Source organism: Propithecus coquereli, unplaced genomic scaffold, assembly GCF_000956105.1.
Source record: "Propithecus coquereli isolate 6110/MARCELLA unplaced genomic scaffold, Pcoq_1.0 Scaffold43, whole genome shotgun sequence".
NCBI classification, from domain to species: Eukaryota; Metazoa; Chordata; class Mammalia; order Primates; family Indriidae; genus Propithecus; species Propithecus coquereli.
The window spans coordinates 2,746,931-2,770,160 of record NW_012150063.1 but is presented as its reverse complement, the minus strand read 5'-3'; the positions used below and the strand labels follow the sequence as shown (position 1 = coordinate 2,770,160).

Below are 23,230 nucleotides of genomic sequence, written 5' to 3'. Positions count from 1 at the left end.
TCCACTCAGCTCTGTTGATGAAACCAGGTAACCCTGGAATCTAATCTCTTATTTATAAGTTCCCATTATTTTTAATTTTAAAAAATAACACTGTACAATGTTAAATTAAGAACTGAAGCAGAAACTAACATCTTGCAGCTTTGGTGGAATGACAGAAAAAATGGTATAATAGAAGTTGGATAAGTGCTCTTATTCTAACCATACAAGTATCCGCATTTTGGGATATAAGAAATAAATGAATAAACTGATTGTTGAAATATATTCTCAAATACCATTAATACCTTCATTTAGATACAATTTCTACTCAAGAATTTTCTTACATCATTTGTTTTGTTTCACATGCATTACATTACAAATGAAACCAACATCAATGTACACAAAAAGCCCTTGAAAAACTAGCAAACAATCCTCTTTAGAACATGGCAAAATATAAGGGCTACATTCACTTACAACTTTCAATATTACTGTTGATCCAAATGCCAATGATCTAAATAGCACAACTTTTATAGCAAACTCTTTCGGTTTGTGACTGATTAATCTGCCTGTCGCTGGCAGGACAGCTGATTTATACTGCAGATCTTCCTATGTTTCATTTTGAAATTGAGAACTGTTTTCACATATAAATCTCAATCATCAAAAGAACATCTAGGTCAGATTAACTAAATCTCCTAGGCTGCTGTAACAGTCAACATTTCTGGCTTATCTCTTAACATCTAACTGAATTTTAAACACTGCAAGTTGAAAGCAGAAATAGAAAATGTAATAAAAACACAGAGAAGAACAGAATTCTAATTAGGATGTTAAGTATAACATCAAAAACCAGTTAATGTTAATTAAAACAAGGAACTCACCTCTAGTTCTTTCTGTTTTTGCTACATACAATCTATTTAATGGATAGTGAGGATAATGAAGATAAAACAATTATTTTAGTAGAAAAACTGGCATGTTTGTTTCCACCTGGGTTACTATGCTTCAAAAACCACAACTTTCTGCAGTTGCAATTCAGGACTAGGTTCACTTGTACAGGGAGAAAAAAGTGGTCCCAAATCAAAAATCATGTTACTACATTACTCTGATGTAAATTTGCTAGTATTACAATAAGCTTCTACGTATACCAGTGAAAACAGAATATCAAATAATTATCACCTTTTAAGTGAAAAGAAATAAACTACTTTCTACTGTATTTCAAACTCTATCTCAAGGAAGATTACCTTAAATTTGACTCGAATAGAAAATTTCAACTGTTTTGATTTTTCTTGCCACTATTGCTCGAAATGTAAAATGGGGAAAACAACAAAACCCTACCCTAGCCTCATGTCATCTAGTTAGAATAGTAGAAGGAAAAATCATGTGCACAAGGGCTTCAAAGAGGGGACAAACAAAACCACAAAGCTGCCCAGCACAGTAGTGCACACCCGTACTCCCAGCTGCTCAGGAAGCTGAGGCAGGAGGATCTCTACCTTAAGGCCGTGAGTTCGAGGCTGTGGTGTACTCAGATTGCACCTGTGAATAGCCACGGCCCTCTAGCCTAGGAAACAAGAGTGAGACCTTGTCTCTTAAAAAAACAAAACAAAACAAAACCAAAGCCCCAACCCAAGAACAGCTGACCCTCAAACTACACAGGGGTTGGGGGGACTGCCCCTCGCCCCCTGCAGTTGAAAATTCATGCATAACTTTTGACTCCCTAAAGACTTAACTACTAATAGCCTACTGTTGACTAGAAGCCTTAATGATAACATAAACAGTCAATTAATACATGTATATTTTAGGTATTATATACTGTATTCTTATAATAAAGTTAGAGAAAATATTAATATCATAAGAAAGAGAGAAGACTTTCACAGTACTGTTTTTATCGATACCTTAAGTTTACATCATCTGTTCACAAGATGAATTTCTATCCATCTGAAATGGTAGGCAACTGCAGCTGCAGACCTCAATCTACAGTACACACAAGCAATTCAGCTTTTTCTTACAATGTCATCACTTTTCTCTGCTTCTTGGGAATACTTCCAGCATCACCTAGTTGCACTGCATATGGGTTCCATGGTGTTACCCAAGGTTTATGGATGACAAATAAGCAAGAGTTGACCTTTTACTGTGAAATGCAATTTAGTGGAGAGACGAACTGCTCACAGGAGATGATTAGCGTCACAGGGTGTTTTAAGCAGATACTGGGAATGCTTAAACTTACCACAACAGCAGTAGGAGTGGCTACGAAATTATTACAGTAGTACAGTATTACCACAGTGAATTTTATACAGTAATAATACTGCATCTTTATGTTTGCTTACATTTCTTTCATATACAGTTTCTGTGTGCATAAGTTTTGATAAATTTTAACTTTTTATAATAGATTTGTGTATATTTTATGGTAATAAATGACAAAATAGACTAGTATCTACATATATTTTATCCATTCATGACATACCTTTTTCTTAATTTTTTCAATTATTTCTAGGCTACATAGGTCATCCGTGCATTTTTTCAAATCTCCAAAACCTTTCCCAATGTATTTCCTGGAAAAAATCTGTGTGTAAGTGGACCTACGCAATTCAAACCTATGTTGTTCAAGGGTCAATTCAGTTTATCCCCATAACTAGGATAGAGCAACGGAAGAAAAAGGGTATTATGGTACATATTAAACATTTTAGCATTTGTCCTTTTCTCAAAAATCTTCAGAGACAGACTTAAAAACCATGTCTAATAAGGAGGAAAATAGGCCAGGGAAATCAAATTAACATTCCAACTATCATAAACTACACATGAGCCATTTGACCAGGTGTTACAGGAGATATTAAATGAACTAACTCATGGGGGGCGGAGGTATAAATTAGCATGAAAACTGACATATTTTGAAGTTGTGGAGGTTAAGGAAAAAAAATCTAGCTCTAAAATCAACTCTGTATATATAGGATCCATCCTGGCTTATTAAGGAAGGCAAATTGAAATAAAAACCCTGAATTTGATCTAGTGAATAACAAAAGGAAGAATAACGAAGATTGGGAGACCATTGGAATCCAAACTTTTAGTCTTAAACCAGAAGCCATCAAGAGAGTTTGTCCCCCTTTGAGAAGACATCAAATTTATTCTGGCTGCAGTATGATGTAAGGGAAAACAGCAGATAAGAAGAGAGGCAAAAGTCAAGAAAGAGTAATTTCAGAGAAAGGGTAAATTGTTTTGATAGTTCAGATATTGAGGTGTCAGGAGATCGTGGAGGTAGGGATGGTACAGAGGAACCAGCAGAAAATGGGAAATCAGGGCCTGATTTCAGATTCCATGGCTATTATAGGTTGAGTATCCCTTATTCAAAATACTTGAGACCAGAAGTGTTCTGGATATCAGATTTTTTTTTTAATTTTGCAATATTAACATTGTATATACCGGTTTACCATTCCAAATTCGAAAATCCAAAATCCAAAGTGCTCCAATGAGCATTTCCTTTGGGTGTTATGTTGGTACCCAAAAAGTTTTACATTCTGGAGAATTTCAGATTTCAAATTTTCAGATTAGTGATACTCAACCTGTACTAACTAATAAACAAGCTTTGCATCCCATACTCTGAACTTAAGTTTCTTTACCCGAATTACATCTCAAAGTTGTTTTGTGAGGCTCATATGAAGATGTACATGACAATTATCAGTCATATTGTTTAGCTGGTAATCTAGGTTTGAACCCCAGGGGAAGAGGTTAGAATAAGATATGCTAAGTTTAAAGCAGAATCTTACTTATCTTTGTGTTTGTATGGACAACCTAGCAGTGGCTGAGACATGGCAGTCATTCAGAAAGTGATTACTAAACTGCTCAAAAGGTTAAGGATAAAATTAAATATTTCCTTACAGAAACCTTTAATATGGTTATTTAACATTTCATACCATTATTTAACTTTTTATACTTGTGTATATAGTCTCTCCCTGGATTTAATGTCTGGTCTTAAAACACAATGAGTAATGCACAAACTTTTACTTTATTTAAATGGTTTGGCAACACTCTCTTCTTGGGAGATAACTGAACTACGTTAAAAGATAATAGACTAGAAGAAAGAAGTCATTTATTGTTTGTTTGTTTATAGAGAAATATCATCTTATTTTACCATTATACCTAGCATTAGAAGTGTTGAAATAGAACTCAGGAGGTCAAGTTTTAGTTCAGTCTCTGCTACTATGAACCATAAAGTTAGAGGTCTCATCCATAAAGACATAACAACATTACTGTCTTTATGTATCAGGGGCCTTAAAAATGGTAATGAGGCTGGACACAGTAGCTCACACCTATAATCACAGCACTTTGGGAAGCTGAAGTAGGAGGGTCCCTAGAGGCCAGGAGTTCAAGACCAGCCTGGGCAACATAGCAAGACTCCCATCTCTACAAAATATTTTTAAAAAATTAGCTAGGCATGGTGGTGCATGCCTGTAATCCTAGCTACTCAGGAGGCTGAGGCAGGATTGATTGCTTTAGCCCAGGAGTTCGAGGTTATAGTGAGCTGTAATTGCCATTGCACACCAGCCTGGGTGACAGAGCAAAACTTTCTCTTTAAAAAAAAAAAATGGTAATGGCATTTGATCCATTTCTAATAAATGATCCTAAGTGAATAATCTGAAAACCAAATGTGCCTGTTAAGTAATGTGAATTATTATTACTTATAATAGTGAAAATTTTTCTCAAAGGAGAAAGGGACAAATAAACTTTGGTTCATTTGTAAAATGGAATTATATGGCCATTGAAAATAGCTTAGAAGAGTTCTTAATTATATGCCAGGAAATGAAGAGGCAGTGAAGAAGGCTGAAGAAAATACTAAATAAGTTAGATGATTCAATTCATTGCAATTATATACAAAAGAAATATACACTGAATAAAAGGACAGAAAAACCATGAAGAATATTGAGTCTTTATACTCTGCATATTTTAAGTAAGAAAATGTTAAGTTTTAGTAGAGTCTATACACAGTGGAAAAAGTCAGACAGATCATCTTTACCGGCAAAACACAGAATATATTTCACAAACTGTATTTACCTGATATAATGTAAGTTTATAAAACTTATTTGTGAACATTTCCTCAATGACATGTTTCATTCCAGAACATGCCATAAGAACAGAAGAAGGAACTAGAGATAGCCTACAGAGGATGTCTGCAGGAGAGACAAAAGCGTTGGCTTCAACACAGGGAAGAATGTCACACAGGAGGGGAATCAAACTAGTATTTATTAAGTGTTTAATAATGTACCATACATTTACTAGTGTTATCTTACTAGTGTTATCTAATTAAGAGCCCTAAGAAGCAAAACAAGGATAAAGGGTAGAAGCACCTCCCTGCCTCAGGGCCTTTGCACAGGCAGTTCCCTCTGCCTGGAATGCTATTGTCCCCACTCTCTATGGCTGGCTCCCAATTCATCTTTTAGTGCTCATCCTACATATCACTACCTCAGAAAGACCTATTCTGAAATAGGTCCTATTTACAACGTTTTTGTCTTACAGAAATTACTGCATTTTACAGGTTCTTTTAAGGTCTATCTCTTCAATTAGACTATAAGATGTGATAGACAACTGTTTGCTAAAGGAAGGAGGGGAGGGAGAGATGAGGGAGGAAGGAGGAAGAGAGGGAGGGAGGGAGGGAAGGAAGGAAGGAAGGAGGGGAAACTGGTCAAAGTGGAAAGTCACACAAAGGCTATTAACAACCTTAGCTTTAAAAACTTCATTCTGGAAGGTTCAGATGAAGAAATCTGCCAGTGACAACCCTTAGGAGTTCAGGATAGGAGATACTGTATCAGATCTAACTCTCATGCCTCTGTTAATTAATCCTACCTTCTGTTAACTAAGGTCGCTAAGTTTCAATTATGTATCATTTGAAGTGACTGAGTAAGTGTCTTAAAAATCCCCACAACCACTATCCTGAGTCAGATCTTTATTAATCTTACTGCCTCAAACCCCCTTTAATCTATCCTGTAACCTTCCGCTAGTATAAATTTTTTTTAACCCTGTTTAGAGTTCATTGTTTTCTGAATTAACTCCAATTTCCTTACTCTGATATTGAGGGTCTCTAAATTCTGGGAACAATCTACCCCTTTAAAATATTTCTCACAAATCTTACACCCTAGGATACATGAACTATGTAGAGATTTCCCTTTTCTGCTTCTTTGCTCTACCTCTAATACACTTTCCAACCCCATCGGCCTCCCAAATGCTAAAGTGCTACCACAGCCATTCAAATCCTATTTCCTCCAGAAAGTCTTCCCTAATTTCCTACACTGGGGAGTAAGTTCAACTCTTGAACTCTCCAAACTACTTATACCTTTCTTATAGTGGGGTTTATATATTTTCATATATTAATTTCATTTTCAAAGGGCTTCATATTAGCTCCTTCAGAGTTGATCTTAGTCTGATTCACTTTGTTCTCTTTCAGAGTATAAGAATACTTTTTATGAGTATAAAATATATATGCTCATTAAAGAAAACTCAAAAACTACAGAATATTTTTTAAAAAAATACTACCTATTATTCTTCCCTCCTGCAATAACCCATGTATAGAAATAAAATATAAGACTATGTTAAATGTATAATGTATAATATATATGTATAACAACTCATTTTTGAAACAAAACAGGTCATATTTATACACCGAATCTTGCCTGTATCTTTCTCCTTTTTATGTGAGCATTACAGCTGGTTTATCTTGTTATCTCCCATAGTGCTTCAAATACAAGGAAACTTTGGAAATTCAACTGTGGTGAACCTACCCGTTGATAAGACACTATTGCTTTTTGGGGAAAGACAAAAATATTGCTCAAGACTTACAGTATGCTTTCAGATGCTCATATGATCCTAGTTTATTAATTTTCATTACTTTTTATATTTTCAATAACCCTTAAAAAACTATAGGTCTTGAATTTTAATGCCAAAAAAGTAGGTTCCCACTTCAATTCGTTTCCCAATTCGCCATAAAAAAACAAAACAAAACAAAAAAAACCCAAACACCTACAAATGTACTTCAGTATAGTCTGTGATATATTACACATCCTGTTGTCCTGCCCAGTACCTGCAGTGGTTCTGTAAGGTTGTTTTTTACCCTTTAAAAATTTTGTACACATCTACTATGAAAATTCTGTCATCAGCAGACAGCCATTCCTAAATGAGGTTGTATACCGGCAAAGCTCTAAGTAATTAAGAGGCAGTCTTCTCTTGCCTATTCACGTGACATGCATGTACCTGATGGTAAGCATCACACTGTGAATTATGTGAGGTAAAGACAACACAATACCTACCTTTAAGGGGCAAAGAGAATTAATATTATTAATCACTTACCATAATCTAGGAAACATGTAAGCTGCTTTACATACATTATGTGATTGAATCTTAAAGACAGATATTATATTCCCTTTTAGATGAGGAAGCTTAGAAAGGTTTAGTAACTTGTCCATTATCACACAAGCAAGAATATGGCAAAATGAGAATTCACTTTTATGTCTTTGGCTCTTTCTATTATATCTTTCTTACTACAGAGACACTGTGCACTTTCAATAGAAAAACTCTTATCATTTTCTAGAAAATACAAATGAACTACTTGAACTACAGAACCATCTGCCCAAGATAGCACATGCCACTGTCTTCTGACAGGTGAGCAGACTGAGTCATAAGACAGAAAGAAAAAAGTTCTAAATTAATTTTATAGTCCTCCTTTCTTATACTAGACTTTCTTTGAAAAACATCAGGAGAACAATAATAATTTTCTGGGTTGTGTGCCCACACTTTCAATTTCATGATAAGCAGTCATCAACATACAAATAAGGCCAAACATCACCTTTGCATCCTGCCCACTGCAGATATTTTTGGAAAAAGACATGGAATAAAAGCGAAGTATGGATTTGAGAGAAACATGATTACTGATATAAGCTAACAATTTTAATCACATGAAGCAATTTTTCTTAAGGCAGTGGATCCATCTTCTGTGGAATGTTTTGTTTTCTTAGTGGACACAGAACTGTTTAATAGCAAAATTAATCAAATTTGGGCAGACTTTATAGTTGGCCTTTGACTTATCAATTCCAGTAAGGAAAATTTAGTAAAGCCTAGAAAAAATACACTAATCCTAAATAGGCCAAGTTTGTCACCTACCATTTCCCATAAGCTGCTTACCACAGTACAAAAAAAAAAAAAAAGAAGAGGAGGAAAATTTAAATTAAATGCCAAACAGTTGCAGACAGCACTTGTTTGGCTGATTAACTTGTAGACAAGCATTACAAATAAATCTGAGCATGGTCTGCAGCAAATTAAATTCCACTGCTTTTAAGAACAAAGAATTCTTTGGCAAAGAGGATTAGCAACTTTACACCCAGGAATGCCAGTTTAATTTAATTGTTCCACAATCCAAGATTTAATATGCAAATATCATTTTGATATATAATAGTGAATTTAACAAAGTGAGGAAACAAATTTAATATACAACCAGACTGCCTTTTCTGAACTGTAATTATATACAATAAAGAAGCTGGCCGAGCTCCCCCCTCCCTCCACATTATTGGGACTGAATTCTATTAACATGAATCAGAACAACTGTAATTAAAGGTTAAAATTTTTAAATGTATTCTAATTAAGAGTCTAAATAGCTGTACAATTAGAATACTGTAGTTAAAAATCACACCTCAATGATCTTCTTGGCCTCTTTGTAATTTCCTGTTTGTAGGAAGGCAAAGAAGAGATCATAGAGCATCGTCATTTCACCTTGTTCTTGGCTCACAAAGTCCATTGCTACAGGAAAGAAGAAGATATATTAGAAGGAAAAAAAGGGAAATGCAGTATCACATAAAGTTCTAGAAAAAACAAGAAAACTTTATCTTAAAAACAAATATTAAAAATAACTTAAAGATTATACCTATATTGACTAATTTTCTGTTATAGTCCTTAGCTAATGGTATACATGTGTGACATTAAGTATCTAAGAATAGCATCGAAGAGAATTAATGAGGATAAGCATGAAAAATCTTCAAAAAGATCACCAAATAGAAGATAAAAATAAGAGAGGGGCAATTTTTAAAGATGAACAGTTATTAAAATCAAGGACATTAATAATACTGAGAATCTACTTTTCTATTCACAAATGTAACAAAGTCTCTCTGGATGCACTTGTCTTCTGTTGAAGTTTCTCTTCACAACAGTACATTAAAATTAAATAAGCAAGAAGGAACAAAATCCAACTACATTAAGATATTAGAAGGTGACCAACCTTTCTGAATTAGATCAGTCTCGCCTTTCTCTATCAGTTTACATAAGACATCATGAATCCTTGGTAATATTTTATACTTTCTAAAGCAGTCAATGGTGGCTTCAAGAGCAGCAGGTGAGTCATCCCTTGGAAACATCAAAAAATTAACAATGAATAAAATGTATCTAATTCAGTTTAGTCTCTTAGTAATAATTTTAGAAAGATGTATAATGACCAATCAAAATGTAAAGTACTGAGCTTTACTTAAGATAGAAAACTACCAAGCCAAATGGAAGAAAAAAATAGAGAGAAATAATCCTTATATACAAAAATATATGTTCAGAATACACACATCATTAGCAGTCCACTATTTACCCACCCTGCTTCATCTTTTATTATTTTGCTTGCTAAATGGTACTTTTTTTAAAAAGTCCAAATAGATGAAGACATTCTCTGACTTTATGTAGTAAGTTGCCAGAGAATGTATTATTTTTAAAAGCAAGGAGTATGGTCAATTATCTTTTCCAACTACTTAATGTGCCTTTATGGCCCTCAACCATTTCAGATTTGGGAAACTTTATTAAATATCCATCAAACAGCTATCAAAGAATTTTCAAGCACTTTCCATCTTTATCATAGTATTTTTCATCCTGTCACCTCACTAGCTAAATAGAAAATCACCTCAGGTTTCATATATATGAGAATTTACTATTGCTAAAACTAGGATATTCTGTGGGTCAGTGAATTCTAGAACTCTAAACATTTTTTCATTAGTAGGTAAGTTTTTACAAATTATTTCTAATTATAAAGTCAAGGCTTTTATGTGGTGAGAAATTAAAAAGATATTGTCATCAAATCAGAGTGTCTTCAACAAGGGTGTGGAAATATATTCCCCTGGGTTCTCAAAAAGTATTTTTGATCCTTTAAAAAGAAAATGTCAGTATGAGAAATAAGTAAGAACTTGCAAGAGTTATAGAGACTATATGATTCAATTCTACTTGCCACCCTCTTTTTTTAAAGAGGAGGAAATGAAGGCATCTGGAAATTGACTGGTTTGCCTAAGGCTCCTGGGTGCACCGAGGAAGGCACTGGCATGCAGGTCCCTGGACTTCCCGATCAGTTCAGTACATCTAGATATACATTATTCTTTAGTAAAAGCACTGCTATGTGAACAACCTAATAAAGTGGTGCAATTTGGAATAAGAAATTAAAGATTTTTGGAAAAAGAATATGAAATGTATTTAAAAAGAGGCATGACTAAAAACATGAACCCAAGTACAATTAGTGACAATCTTTGCAGAAAATATAAATTTCTCTCACACAATCATTTTCAAAAGAAAGCCTTTTTACATTTTCTGTTAAAGCCTTAACATTTTTGTCCATTATACAAATGTTATGTTGCCCTAGAGTGAATTACTATTTTATCTAGATTAAGATTTTAAGCTGTACCAAAAAAAGTTAAATACAAAGAAGAAGCGTTAATTTTACCGCAAGAATACTGACACAGTGAAAACGAGCCTACCCTGACGGAACTCTACCTTATCCCCTTACTAGGCCCTGTTTACAGTGCATCTTCTGGCACCCCACAGAGTCATTTGAATTTTTGTCATTTGGGGTGAAGACTAAATTACAGGTTAATTTCAAAACTGCAAGTAGATGTTGCAGGCTAGATTACTGTCATACAAGAGAAATGGTACAGTAGCTACCACGTATGATATAAAGCTTTATATAATCAGTATTTTCCCTTGCTTCGACACAGGTTCAGTTATTGCCTTTCTATAATTCTGCTTAATGAAAAACTACTAAAACATTTTGAAGAGCAAAACACGTAATGATTTTTTTTAAGCGGCAAGATTTGTTTTTTCAGATCAATTCCCAAACTAGAATACTACTGTCTCAATTGTATTTCCCCTACATTAGGTCAAAGCTATCAATAAATGAATGAATAATTGTTCTGTCAATCAAAGCGACATGTTAATAGTCTTTGGTCTCCAAATATATGCTTCTGAAGATTATACATGTTCAGAACAACAACAGAAAAGACAAGAATACAAAATGGAAATAATTCATATATTGGTTAGTAATTTTAAGTACCAATGCTACTGCTCTTGGGGTTGCCAACAAAATGAAATAGAAATTTATAATGAAACACTTCATACAAAGTGTATTGGAGACAGAAATGAACTAAATGACTAGTCAGTTCTTTTCAGACTCTACTATCTACATTCTAACTGTGGTTGGACCATGTCATTTAAAAAAGATAAAAATTTACATTCCTCACATAATTTATATCATCAATAGTCTTTCATTTTAAAGCTTGAAAAATTAGGGGATGGATATGAAAAATATGAAAAAAGCATCTAAGATTTGCATGGCTATGAAGATAGCTATATACTCAGAGGACTCTGGATTTCAATCTCAACTGATAAATCGGAGCACTTATGCAGCTCAGCTGTAGCATGTGATACATTTCTAGAAGTGGAGACGGAAAGCAGATTATCACAATGGCTGAACTCAAGGTCCTTCAGGTTCCTTTCCAGTTCTAATGCTGTGAGGTTCTATGAATATGTGTTTATTAGGTTCATGTACTCATCACATGTCTCTTGCCAGCAGACAAAATCATCACATAAAAATACCACTTTTAATAGGCAGGATGAAATCAGTAAGAGCAGTACAATACCAAAAAGAGAAAGATGCAAACTGCTTTACAGCCAAAATGTGGGACATCACTTTACCAACTGGTATGCTTTCAGCTTCTGTGACCTAAAGTGATCTGTGATTTCCTTTGTAAATCAGAAATGATTTAAAACCCTACTCAAAAATAACAATAATCCTTTGAAGGAATGCTTTGAAGAAATTAATGTTGATGTATTAATTCTGCGTTCAAATTTTGAGCCATGCTTATTTCATTATATAGGCATAATTCCTAAAGTTTTATATGCAAATTTTTAAAAGTTCATACCTAATAAAAATTTAGTTGCTGCTTTCACAAACCTCAAATAACACCTAAAGAAAATCAACTCTATAACACACTATTTTTTTTTTTTTAAGAGACAGGGTCTCACTCTATCACCCAAGCTGGAGTGCAGTGGCAAGATACAGCTCACTGCAGCCTTAAACTCCTGGGCTCAAGTGATCCTCCTACCTCAGCCTCCTGAGTAGCTAGGACTACAGGTGTGTGCCACAGTGCCCAGTTCATTTTTTTAAGATTTATTTTGTAGAGCGGGGGGGTGGGGCTCTTACTATGTTGCCCAAGCCAGTCTCAAACTCCTGGCCTCATGCGAAGTGCTGGGACTACAGGCATGAGCCACCACGTGTGGCCCTATTATCTCTTTAAACAAAAAATCCATTGTGATACATATATATATGAGACAGTCTTTGAGACAGTCTCTCTCGCTCTGTTGCCCGGGCTAAAATGCAATGGTGTCACCATAGCTCACTGCAACCACAAACTCCTGGGCTCAAGCGGTACTTCTGCCTCAGCCTCCGGAGTAGCTGGAACTATAGATGGGCACCACTATGCCCAACTAATTTTTTTCTATTTTTTTTGTAGAGATAGGTTCTCGCTCTTGCTCAGGCTGGTCTCAAACCCCTGGCCTCAAGCAATTCTCCTGCCTCAGCTTCCCAAAGTGCTAGGATTACAGGCATGAGCCACTGCCCCTGGCCCACTGTGGTATTTTCAAAGACCAGACCCCACCCCAAAATTTTAATGGACTACATAAAGTAATTTTCATGCATACAACTATATATATATATGCTAATAAAAATATGCAATATTTTGATTGATACAATTAACAATGTAAGCTTTACCAAAATTCTGTGAGTCTATGAAATAAAGGCAGAAGAGGGATAAAGAAGATTCTATAATTTTAAATTTTAAAAACATAATATATAATAGGCTGGGCCCAGGAAGTAATCTGAAAACTTAAAAGAGAGTTACATTTATTAACTTGAATGAAGTTACTTGGCCCATATCAAAATTCATTCTAGAATCTATCATTCATTTTTTAAGGGAATGTGACTATGTATAAAAACTACTACAAAGTATAATTTTTCATCATTACATGGAGTAACATCCAAAAAGGCAAGCTTGAAGCTCATATGGCAAATCTGATGCCCTCTTGTTTTAGTCCTCACTATGAAATTGAAATATGTTACAATGTCACAGACAGAAAAACAAACAGTAGGTAAGATGTAAGTTTGCCGGACATACATTCATGAGGCATCTACTAATCATAAAAATATCTACCTCAAGGCACCAGGAAACAAAGTACTCCTAATTTATATAAATTTTTCAATACTTATAACTAAAAGTCATCGATGTGTTTCATATAATCTTGAATTATTAAAACAAGAACAGCCAGTGACACTATCTGTTCTCTTTACTCATAGTAAATAACTTTCCAATCCAGAGAGTACACTCAAACAACAAAAAAAGATGACAAATATTGACTTTTAATTGGAATAAAGTGCTTCAACATTATATATAAAGTGTTAGTGAAGTGGCAATTTACCTAAAGAGCTTTCTGACTGAAAAGCTCTCAAATCTTAAATCACTGGGAAGAGAGAGGTTGTGGGGGGAAAAGTTTAAAAAAAGACAAAAAAAAAAAAAAAAAACCCAAACAAAAACCAAACTCAACTCCCTTAAAACAAACTATTTTATAAATCTTATGTTCAGTATGGGAAGAAATCAATTCAAGAGAAACCATCATCTTCACAAAAATTATTCTGTTAAAAGAACGAGCCCTTGAAAGAGCTAAATGTTTTTTTCTGTTCATCATCTATAAATGAGGAATCTTCAAGGAGACTGGTGTTGCAATTACAACTAATCCTCCCCAAAAAATTAACTGTGTTGAAGGCTTTGTAATTTCCCTAGGTACAATTTAGCTGTCACTTACTTTAAAATTTACTCAAACATGCGTTCGGAACAGCACTAACTTCACATGTCAAGTGCTTTCCAGCCAATTGAGTCTAAACTGGAAGTCGGTGTTAAACAACTGAATGATTAGACAAGATAGCTCATTTCCCTGCTCTTTTGTTCAGAATAAAATGCCACATTTACATTATCAGGCTCACCAGGATTTTCTGACAGAGAGAGAAAAAACCCTACTGCACACTGTCCGTACTAAGCATATGAAGCCTGTCATTTACCAATCATCCTTCAAAAAGCAATAGCCATGAATGTAACTTAATTATGACCCAATGATCCTTGACGAAAAATCATCTTATCACTGTCCTGTCCCCTAGGGCAAATGAACCACTTTTTGTCCTTTGGCACTGATGATGCTAAATTCTTAATTGCAATAATGGAGTAAAAGAGCCAAACCTCTTTAATTTCCTTTCAGCACATGAAGAGTTTTACTCTAGAAGGCCAGCATTCCCATAAATAATAAAAGTATCCAATACAAATGAAGATGCTAAAATTGAAGAGGAGTGTCTATGACAGAATAATCAACATTTAAAAAGTACACTTCTCATTTATGTAACATATTAAAGTGTTACAGTCAGTTTCAAAACCTATATGGTCCTAAAGAAATTTTGACCTTTATGAAGAACTCAAGATTAATCTAGCAAGAGTTCTGGAAGGATTATATATACAAAGTCCATCACATACTTAAATGAAATGCATATGGGCACACACAGATTACAGCACAAATCAGCACAAAAAAATCCTTAATGGAAAGCAGAAATTAATGCTGCTTTGATCATTTGCACTAATATAATCCAGTTAAACAGCTTCAGTTGTTTTCCACACGCAATGAAAGCAAAATGGATCAGGTATAAAACAAGTGAATCTGAAATTGCATCATCCAAATTTTTATGATCTTAAATCTGATTGCCCAGATTTTATTAATTTATTAAAACCATAGCATGAAGACTAATCAAAAGCTCTTTTAACCTATTTTTAAAGCATTTCTTTCTTCTTCAACATGGAGAATCCATGTCACCCCCCTGAAACAGGCATGATTTCAATAAAAGAAGCACATTTTAAAATAAAGTAGCTACAAAGAAAGTGTTTTAAATAATATTTGGACTACATGTAGATATGTGGTTCATGGACTATAATGTAATGTAAACGAAACACACAAAAATCTCATCCAACTGCATATTTCTTTTCTGTTCAATGCAAGTATTATCATTTTGACAGTATAGAGGCAGGTTAGTTTACCAACTTCTTTATAATTTTCTAAATCATTATTGTTTTGGATTTCCCTTGGTAAATGAATAAAAACAAAAAATGTATTATTTCCATATCCACAAAGCTTTTTTACATTATCCAAGTAACACAAATTGACACAACATTAATTTCTTCTGTATTTTATCCGATGCTGGAGCAGTCAGGTCAATATTAAGATCTGCTCAATCTTAAAGATTATCTTTTTAAGGAACTCAATCTTATGGATTTGTTTCAGGATTACCATGTGAAAATGATATTCTCTTTAGAGTCTTTTGCAGTGACATATCAAAAAGATGCTCCCTTTGAATGAAAGGATGAAGATTTTTTACGATCCTCTCAGATGTTTTTTATATTTTATCTCAAGTTTGAATAAATAATGCTCACTCCTCAGATGAGCTCATACCTGCTGAGGTCAATTACATGATATTACTTTAGATTAAACACATTTAATCAAATCAAGTACATGTGGACTTTTTGGCAGACTAGCATAGTTAATCCTAGTACTTGTCATGATTCTGAATTAGTTAGCTATCTCCCATCAGTTGGAGAAAACACTATTGAAAAAAAGTTCCAAAGTCAATGTTCTACCCCAGCATTTCCCCTGTGAATGCTATTATTGTTTTTTGCAGTTTTATAAATATGAAATTTCCTTTATCTCCTTTATATTATTCTCATAACTCTGAAAGAGTCAACAAAACCTTTTTTATTATGATAGACAAAACTGAAAGACCTTTGTCATGGACACTGTCTTTGCAAAGTCGAAGACAGTAAAAACACAACCAAACAAAAAAATCAAATTAGAAGGTATACATATCTGAAAGTAATAAGACACCATAAAGAGAAAGATGCTAATTTAGATTTCTTTGGCCAAATTATAGGTAGAGTCTAATTTGACCGAGACATGGAAATATCTGACTGCATGGTATCCGCACTGTATAATCAGAAACACAGAGGATGTGCCAGGTTAGCATCTGAATTCCATGCTGCTTCCATTTTCCCTGGGGTATGCTCTCCTTGGTTCATGAGCCCCATCTGCAGACCTCTTTTGGAAAACTTACACGTCTCCTCTGTCTTCAAAGTATTTCTACTTGTAAGATACTTTTCTACCCTGGCTTCATTTTCATTGTTAATTATTTTATTTTTGCCCAGTAGTGTAGGAGGGCCTAATTCATCTGGGCACTGGGCCCATTTCCTTCAAATCCCTATGCAGAATTCCACATGCAATTTGCAGAGATGGGTCTTTTAAACATTCAAAAAAATTCTAATAGGAAGCATATTAATTATAGGATTTTTATATAAAGTTGGCTGTGAACAGGAGAACTCAGTAACACAGTAATTCTCTGAATCACTATTCCTTTAAAAGGATATAATGCTGAGACTGTGGAGGTTAAGATTTGGCCAATCGTCTAACTTGATAATTGTTTTTGATTGGAGGGCAAAGGAATTATTTCGTATGTACACACGCGTATACACACATTTCCTAACAGAAAGCTAGTTAAAAGAGATTTTATCATACGTTTTAAATTCAATACAAAACCACTCATTATATCCAATTAATTATGCCCCTTAGTAAATAAAGGAAAACTACCAGAAATTTGGGAGAAATCTGAGACCCATTAAAATATATATTAATATTTTCTTTTTCTCCTGGCATTGAGAGGGCAACGTCCCACCAAAATGAGAAAATCCCAATCACGAAATAAGCAGATTACAAACTGCATTAAGCCATGGAAAAGATGACAAAGAGATAAGATCTAGGAAAGTAAAAAAGCAAATCAGAAAACAAAAACAAATTCAAAAGGAAAAGAAGATAATAAAGGATGCTTAATCATCTTAGGAAAATGTTTCACTCATTACAAAAAAGTGGAGTGATTTTATGATTTGCATTGCAAATAATGCCTTTAAGAAATTGGGTACCAACAAGAGCACTTCAAATGGAAAAATTTTCAAACTCAGTACATCTTGCCCTATCAACAAAATTATTCTTCCCACAAGACAGAGACATCTTCTACAACATTTATCAAAGCTAGAATTACTGTATTGGTATATGAAATTAAAATATCATATGTAAAAAAGGAACACCGAAGAGATGCTTGTACATTTGTTACCTGAGTAACAGTCACGACACATAATCAAAAGCCCCAGAGGATCCTTCTTTCTTCTATTTATTAATACATAAGGCTCAAAACTGGGAAAAACTAGATTAAATTTCATGTAATATCATCACATCCTCCTACAAAAAAGCACCAGAGACCACTGCATTGAGAAGCAAGCCACAGAACCAAAGGGCTGTCGGTGATTTTAAAGGTCACCTAGCCCACATGAGACCTTTTATTCTGTGGTGAATGACCGCCAAGGCTTCCTCATCACCAGAGTATTTACAAAGTATAATCCCAAAATGATTAGACTCATTCTTTTAATGCCAACATTTAAAATTCAAAATTCAATTAACTTACTTTTCCAGGTACACAGTAACCAATGGGGAACATAGGCTGGAGGAGGGTTTTGCTAACCCTAGAGTCATGATGGCTTCATGCAATTGTTTTACTGTTTCAATTTCACCTCTCAAAGCTGCACCATTTAGGAGGTGGAAAAAGGACAAGACTGTTGCATCTTTGATAAGAACATCCTTCTCTTTCATCTCCTTTAGAATGTTAATAGCATCTACAATGAAGTAACACAAAAGACCCTTAGGTAATTTCATGTAGGGAAAACAAACTGCTATTAAAACAGCATTTCAAGCCCAGCAGGAATGTAAATTCTAGTGTATAATGCCGATTTCAAGTTAATTACTACTTGCATTTCTAAACGAGACTACAATTATAAATCCACAATAGCATGGTTTTATCATTTCCCTGCAACTTTGACTACAAATTATAGATAGGGACTGTGTGCCCACTCTGCACCACATAACCCTGTACGGTCTGCCCTATAGCTGTAAGATCCTCCTAAATGGATGCTTTTATCGTTCAGAGCTAACATCTGCTAAATCACACCATTGTTTCTTCAGCAGATGGCTTGTCAGGAGGCCAGATAATAAAGATGTGTTTACACTGTATATACAGCCAGACTAATGGTCTGATACCGATAGGGCCTGTTTGCTATGTCGATACTAATTAGCCAAGCAGAGCCAATGAAAGCTTTCCAAAAGACTGCATGTTAATACATTAGATTCATTAAGCTTCATTAGGAAGGCAGAAACAAACATTTTAGAATATGGAATAAGTGCATTTTTATAACGTTGTTCTTAATTATTACACAGACAAAATGTTTTGACCACTTTACAAAAAGTGATTTTAAAAAAATAGGCTAATCCTTATGAAGAGTTAGAAAGGCTTCCTAGGAAAAATAAAATGTTCTAATCAAATATTTTCTCCATACATCTTTCCCTATAATAAAATTAAAACAGTCTCTTCTAGAAATAAAAGAAAACAGAGGAAGGCTAAAAAGGAAGTTGCAAAATACAGCCAGATCAGAAAGTTAAGAAACAAGCAAATAGTAAGAATATATTATCAAGTGTAATTAATTATATTAGGCTTAGTGTTATCTCAACAATGAGAAAATCAGAGTATGAAAATCAGCTATATAATCAGCTATGCTTTTCCCATAAACTACTAAATACTTTAATTATATATTTTGTTAACGTTAGTAAAAATTAAGACAAAGACTACTGCAAAATTCAGATTCATATATATTAATATGAGGTTATGTTTATAGGTTTTATGTTCAGCCTGCAGACCTTCTTAAGCAAAAACAAAGCCATTAGTGCAGGCACATAAGCAAATTGTGCCATAAGTCATGATCTTCAAACTCAATCCAAACAGCAATGCTAATAAAAACTAGCTGCAGAAATGCAAAAAGCAATGAGCTGTGCAAATGTAAATGACAAGCTTGCCAATCCATTAAAACTAATGGCCTACACTGTCCATGCAGCTCTGGTTGGATTCACATGCAAATTTGTATGCAAAGTGTTCAAGCACTTTGCATGACATGATATACCATTAATATCAATTCACATGTTATTCCAGTGGCAAGATACCTGCATCACATATTTCCTTTATGTACTGAGGCTTACCTTGGAGCTTGCCATGCTTTCCCAATACTTTTACAAGGCCTACATACTTCCCAGTGTCCAGGACAGCAGATGAATATAAACGGTCACTAAAAATTAATATTATGTTAAAGTCAATTAACTGCACAAAGAACTGCAACATCTATTTTATCACTTTTCAAAAGCTCATCACAAGGTGTGGAGTGTTATTAACATTGGCCTCTACACTTAAGATTTCTTTTTGAAGCCATATATACAAATGCACACATAATTATATTCAAAGTGACTAGAGAAGTAAAAAATCTAACACTACACAGCTATTGCACCACTCCATCTGCAAAGGACACTAATGAAGAAACTCTTTGGCTTTATGTGATTCTAATCTTCATCACTAACACTGAAATACTCAAAAAGAAGACAAATTTTATCTGATAAATCTATCAGGATGGGAAACCAAAGACAGCTGAGAAATGGACAGGTTTTTGTTTACATTATAATAATGTTATGAAGCCTTATAAAACAGTTACCATCACCATTGTTGTGATATGTAGATGTATAATTAATGGAAAAAAACTTCAGCTCTAAGGACTAGAAGGTCTTATCATACTTAAACAGACACCTTGCTGAAAACAAGCCAAAATTAATCAAAGAGCCTTATACTATGAAATTTCAAAAACACTAACAAAAGAAATTTTTAAAAATTACGTTATGTAAGAGAATAATATTCAATTTAGGTGATCTACCAAAGGGCTGTATATCAGAATAAATGTTAACTTGCTTCAGTGGCAGGGTACTCACAATTCTTGTTTCAAGTTCAATGCTTCTTCTGCATTATCATGTCGACAGCACAAATTTATTAAAGCTGCATAGCCACCAATAACCATGTCCGATTCATACTTTGCTTTCAATTCAAGGGCTTTTTGCATATTCTAAAATAAAGGATAGAAGTAAAAAAGAAAGAAGTAAACAATGTAAAGGTAAAAATGTCAGATTTTTAATGTTCAGAGTTCAGAAAAAGTTAACACTACTTTTAAAATAAATGGTGTCTTGTTATCAACTTGACCCTGTCCTTTGGTATTTTTATTCACCTTTTAAAATGCAGATAAGTCAAATATATACTCAGGGGTTAAAAGATGTGTTATTCATAATATAAAAGAGAACATTATTTATACCAAGTTTGCTGTTTTTAGCTTTGTGTATGGTATTATTAAAAAAAAAAAAAAAAGATTTCCAGATTAATTTCCAAATCAATCCCTACTCACAGTCCAATTTCCAAACATAGAAATATGTATCTTTGAAAAGTTCCTTAGTTTAGCATCCAAGTAATGTGAAAAAATATTTTAGAATTTAACAGTACCATGTTTTATAATCTTAAAGTTAGTTATGATATTTTTTCCCTACAACCACAGGCTTATGACCAAATCATACTGAACTAGAAACTGAAAATAAGTCTAGTGATATCCCACAAATTGCAGACACACACTAAAATGAACACAAAGTACAGCTGGACGCCTGCTGAAAAAAAGCAAGAGACCCTTTATCTCAGAAAGAGCTTTTTTCCAGCAGGAAAATGGAATTTCAATCCCTGCATTAACAACCTAGTAATATTTGACTTGCAAATGACTACTGCATGTATCAGTTGCTTGACAATCTAGATATAAGAGACCGGAGCCATGGCTTGAAAGGACATTTGGCATGTATGATAAACCTATTACAGTTGTTACTATCATTCACTTTGCAGATTATCGTAAACAAACTACAGCAACCCGAAAACATGCCATTCAAGGTGTAGCTGAAATTAGTTAACCTTTCATTTAATTGCATTCTTTATAAGCATGACGTAAAATAATCAATTGTAAAAATCATAAATACTATCTTTGGTTTTGCTTACTGTTACCTATAAAGAAATTTTTACCTTAATAACATATTTAAAATATTAAAACAAATGTTACCTCTTCTGAACAAAGCACTAATATGAGTTGCTTTAGGACATCTCCTACAGGTTGGTTTTCAGCTTTTAGTCTTTCAAGAGTAGACTCCAAATCAGATGATGCAAATTGCACAGTCTATAGAAATGGAAAGAAAAAAAAGAAGAAAAAAGTTTACTGAAAAAAGAAAATGCATGCCTTTTCACTCTTCCCTTTAAACTCATTTTACCTTCTACTTTCCTAAATGTCATAAATGCTATCAGGAATATTAGCTGGGGATCCATGGGTGAACTCCAGGGGTTTATGAACCTCCTGAGATAATATGCAAATTTGTTAGATGTGCTGATTTTTTTGAGATGGGTTTTACCAACTTCTTAGAGGCACAAAGACGATAAAAAATGTTAGGAACCACTGCTTTTATAAGGACACAATCTAGAATTCTCATGAAATATGGTTATTTTAGCATGAAGAATCCACTCAAAAGTCTACTTACTTTTCGAGAGTCTATCTTCTCTTTGTCAACCAATACATAAACATCCTAAAATTGGGATTTAAATTAGCACACAATTAGAAAACATGGGAAACTATATTAGCAAATTTCAAAAGTAAATTTTGGAAGGCTCGTCTCATTTTACTGCTACTTTTCCATCTTTCCAAAATTTTGCATAAATTTTGCTCATACTTTATTAATCATTATAATTAACGTTTTAAATATATTTTTCAATAGATAAATAGTATTACTAACAATCAATGAGAAGCTTTGTTTTGGTTGTCATTGAAATAAAATTTTTTTGGCCAAAAGCATCATATTTAAACAAAATTTTAACATGCTTTTAAATATAAATTAAGCATTTTATAAAGTTGATTATTGTTTCACACACCTTAATTAATTCAGGAACATGGTGGCTATCCAGTAGATTACGAATGCCTCTGTAGATATTTTCAGGAATTTTCACATTCTGTGAGAAGGAAAGGGGGGGGAACACCCCTGAGTTTTAGACAACTAAACTGAAATTTGTCTAACAGAAATTATCTCAGACATAATTTAAGTCTCCAACTCTTGCATGTCATTGAGAAGTGGTCTGGCTGTACTTAAAAGCAGCAATTTCAAATCTAATAGATACATGTCAGCCAGGACAGGCATTATATAGCAAAAAATGAAATGGTACCATCTCCTTCAGCTGATGGAAGTATTGTCTCAAACGCTCCTCCTTGGCCTGTACCTCTGAGTCACTCATGCTGTCAATCAAGTTATAAAGAAAATAGCCAACAGCTTCTGTGGAAAAAAACAAGAGAAAGCATTCCACTAAAATTACCGAGACTGTCATGTTATCAAGATTAATTTATAAGAAATCATTTTGGTGTGAGATGTCACCCTGATGAGAGGCTCTGAAATGGCAACAATGATCACTGAGGCATAGAGATTATGTGGTTTGGGAGCACATATCTAACTGGTGAGTGAAAGGAATATTAATTATTTTCAGACCGAGTGACAGCTTTTCAGTACTGAATCTTACTTCAATCTATTTTTTTTCTACCACTCTGTGACAGAAGTGGTCCTGCCCAAGGCCTTACCCCTCTCCTGTCCAAATCACAAGTAGTAAGAATAAATACATGTCTTGTACACATTTCTATACTAATTTTTGTGAACAGTATTTAGGAAGCACATACAGTTAGAAAGGATTTTTAAAGGTTGAGTATAGGAAGTTAAATAATTTTAATAAGCAGATACAGTAATCCTGTGAAGAGCTGCCTATTAGCCAATGAAAAACCAAGATTAACAAAGATGTTTTGTAACAACAGTAATTTTCCTATGCATTCAAGCATAAAATGTATAGGGCCACATGTTAATACCTAGGATAGAAAATTTGAACTTT

General features: G+C 34.0%; 1 protein-coding gene across 1 annotated transcript in view; it reads right to left on the bottom strand.

Moving 5' to 3' along the window:
- Positions 1 to 23,230, bottom strand: part of LRPPRC (leucine-rich pentatricopeptide repeat containing) — a 138,741-nt gene that overhangs the window by 46,700 nt on the left and 68,811 nt on the right. The window contains exons 16-24 of the mRNA XM_012653791.1: positions 22,523 to 22,629; positions 22,235 to 22,312; positions 21,847 to 21,891; positions 21,378 to 21,491; positions 20,224 to 20,354; positions 19,450 to 19,535; positions 17,831 to 18,038; positions 9,218 to 9,342; positions 8,636 to 8,742 (exon numbers count right to left, since the gene is read on the bottom strand). Of these exons, the coding sequence (XP_012509245.1) occupies positions 8,636 to 8,742; positions 9,218 to 9,342; positions 17,831 to 18,038; positions 19,450 to 19,535; positions 20,224 to 20,354; positions 21,378 to 21,491; positions 21,847 to 21,891; positions 22,235 to 22,312; positions 22,523 to 22,629 (1,001 nt within the window). The remainder of the gene's footprint in view (positions 1 to 8,635; positions 8,743 to 9,217; positions 9,343 to 17,830; positions 18,039 to 19,449; positions 19,536 to 20,223; positions 20,355 to 21,377; positions 21,492 to 21,846; positions 21,892 to 22,234; positions 22,313 to 22,522; positions 22,630 to 23,230) is intronic.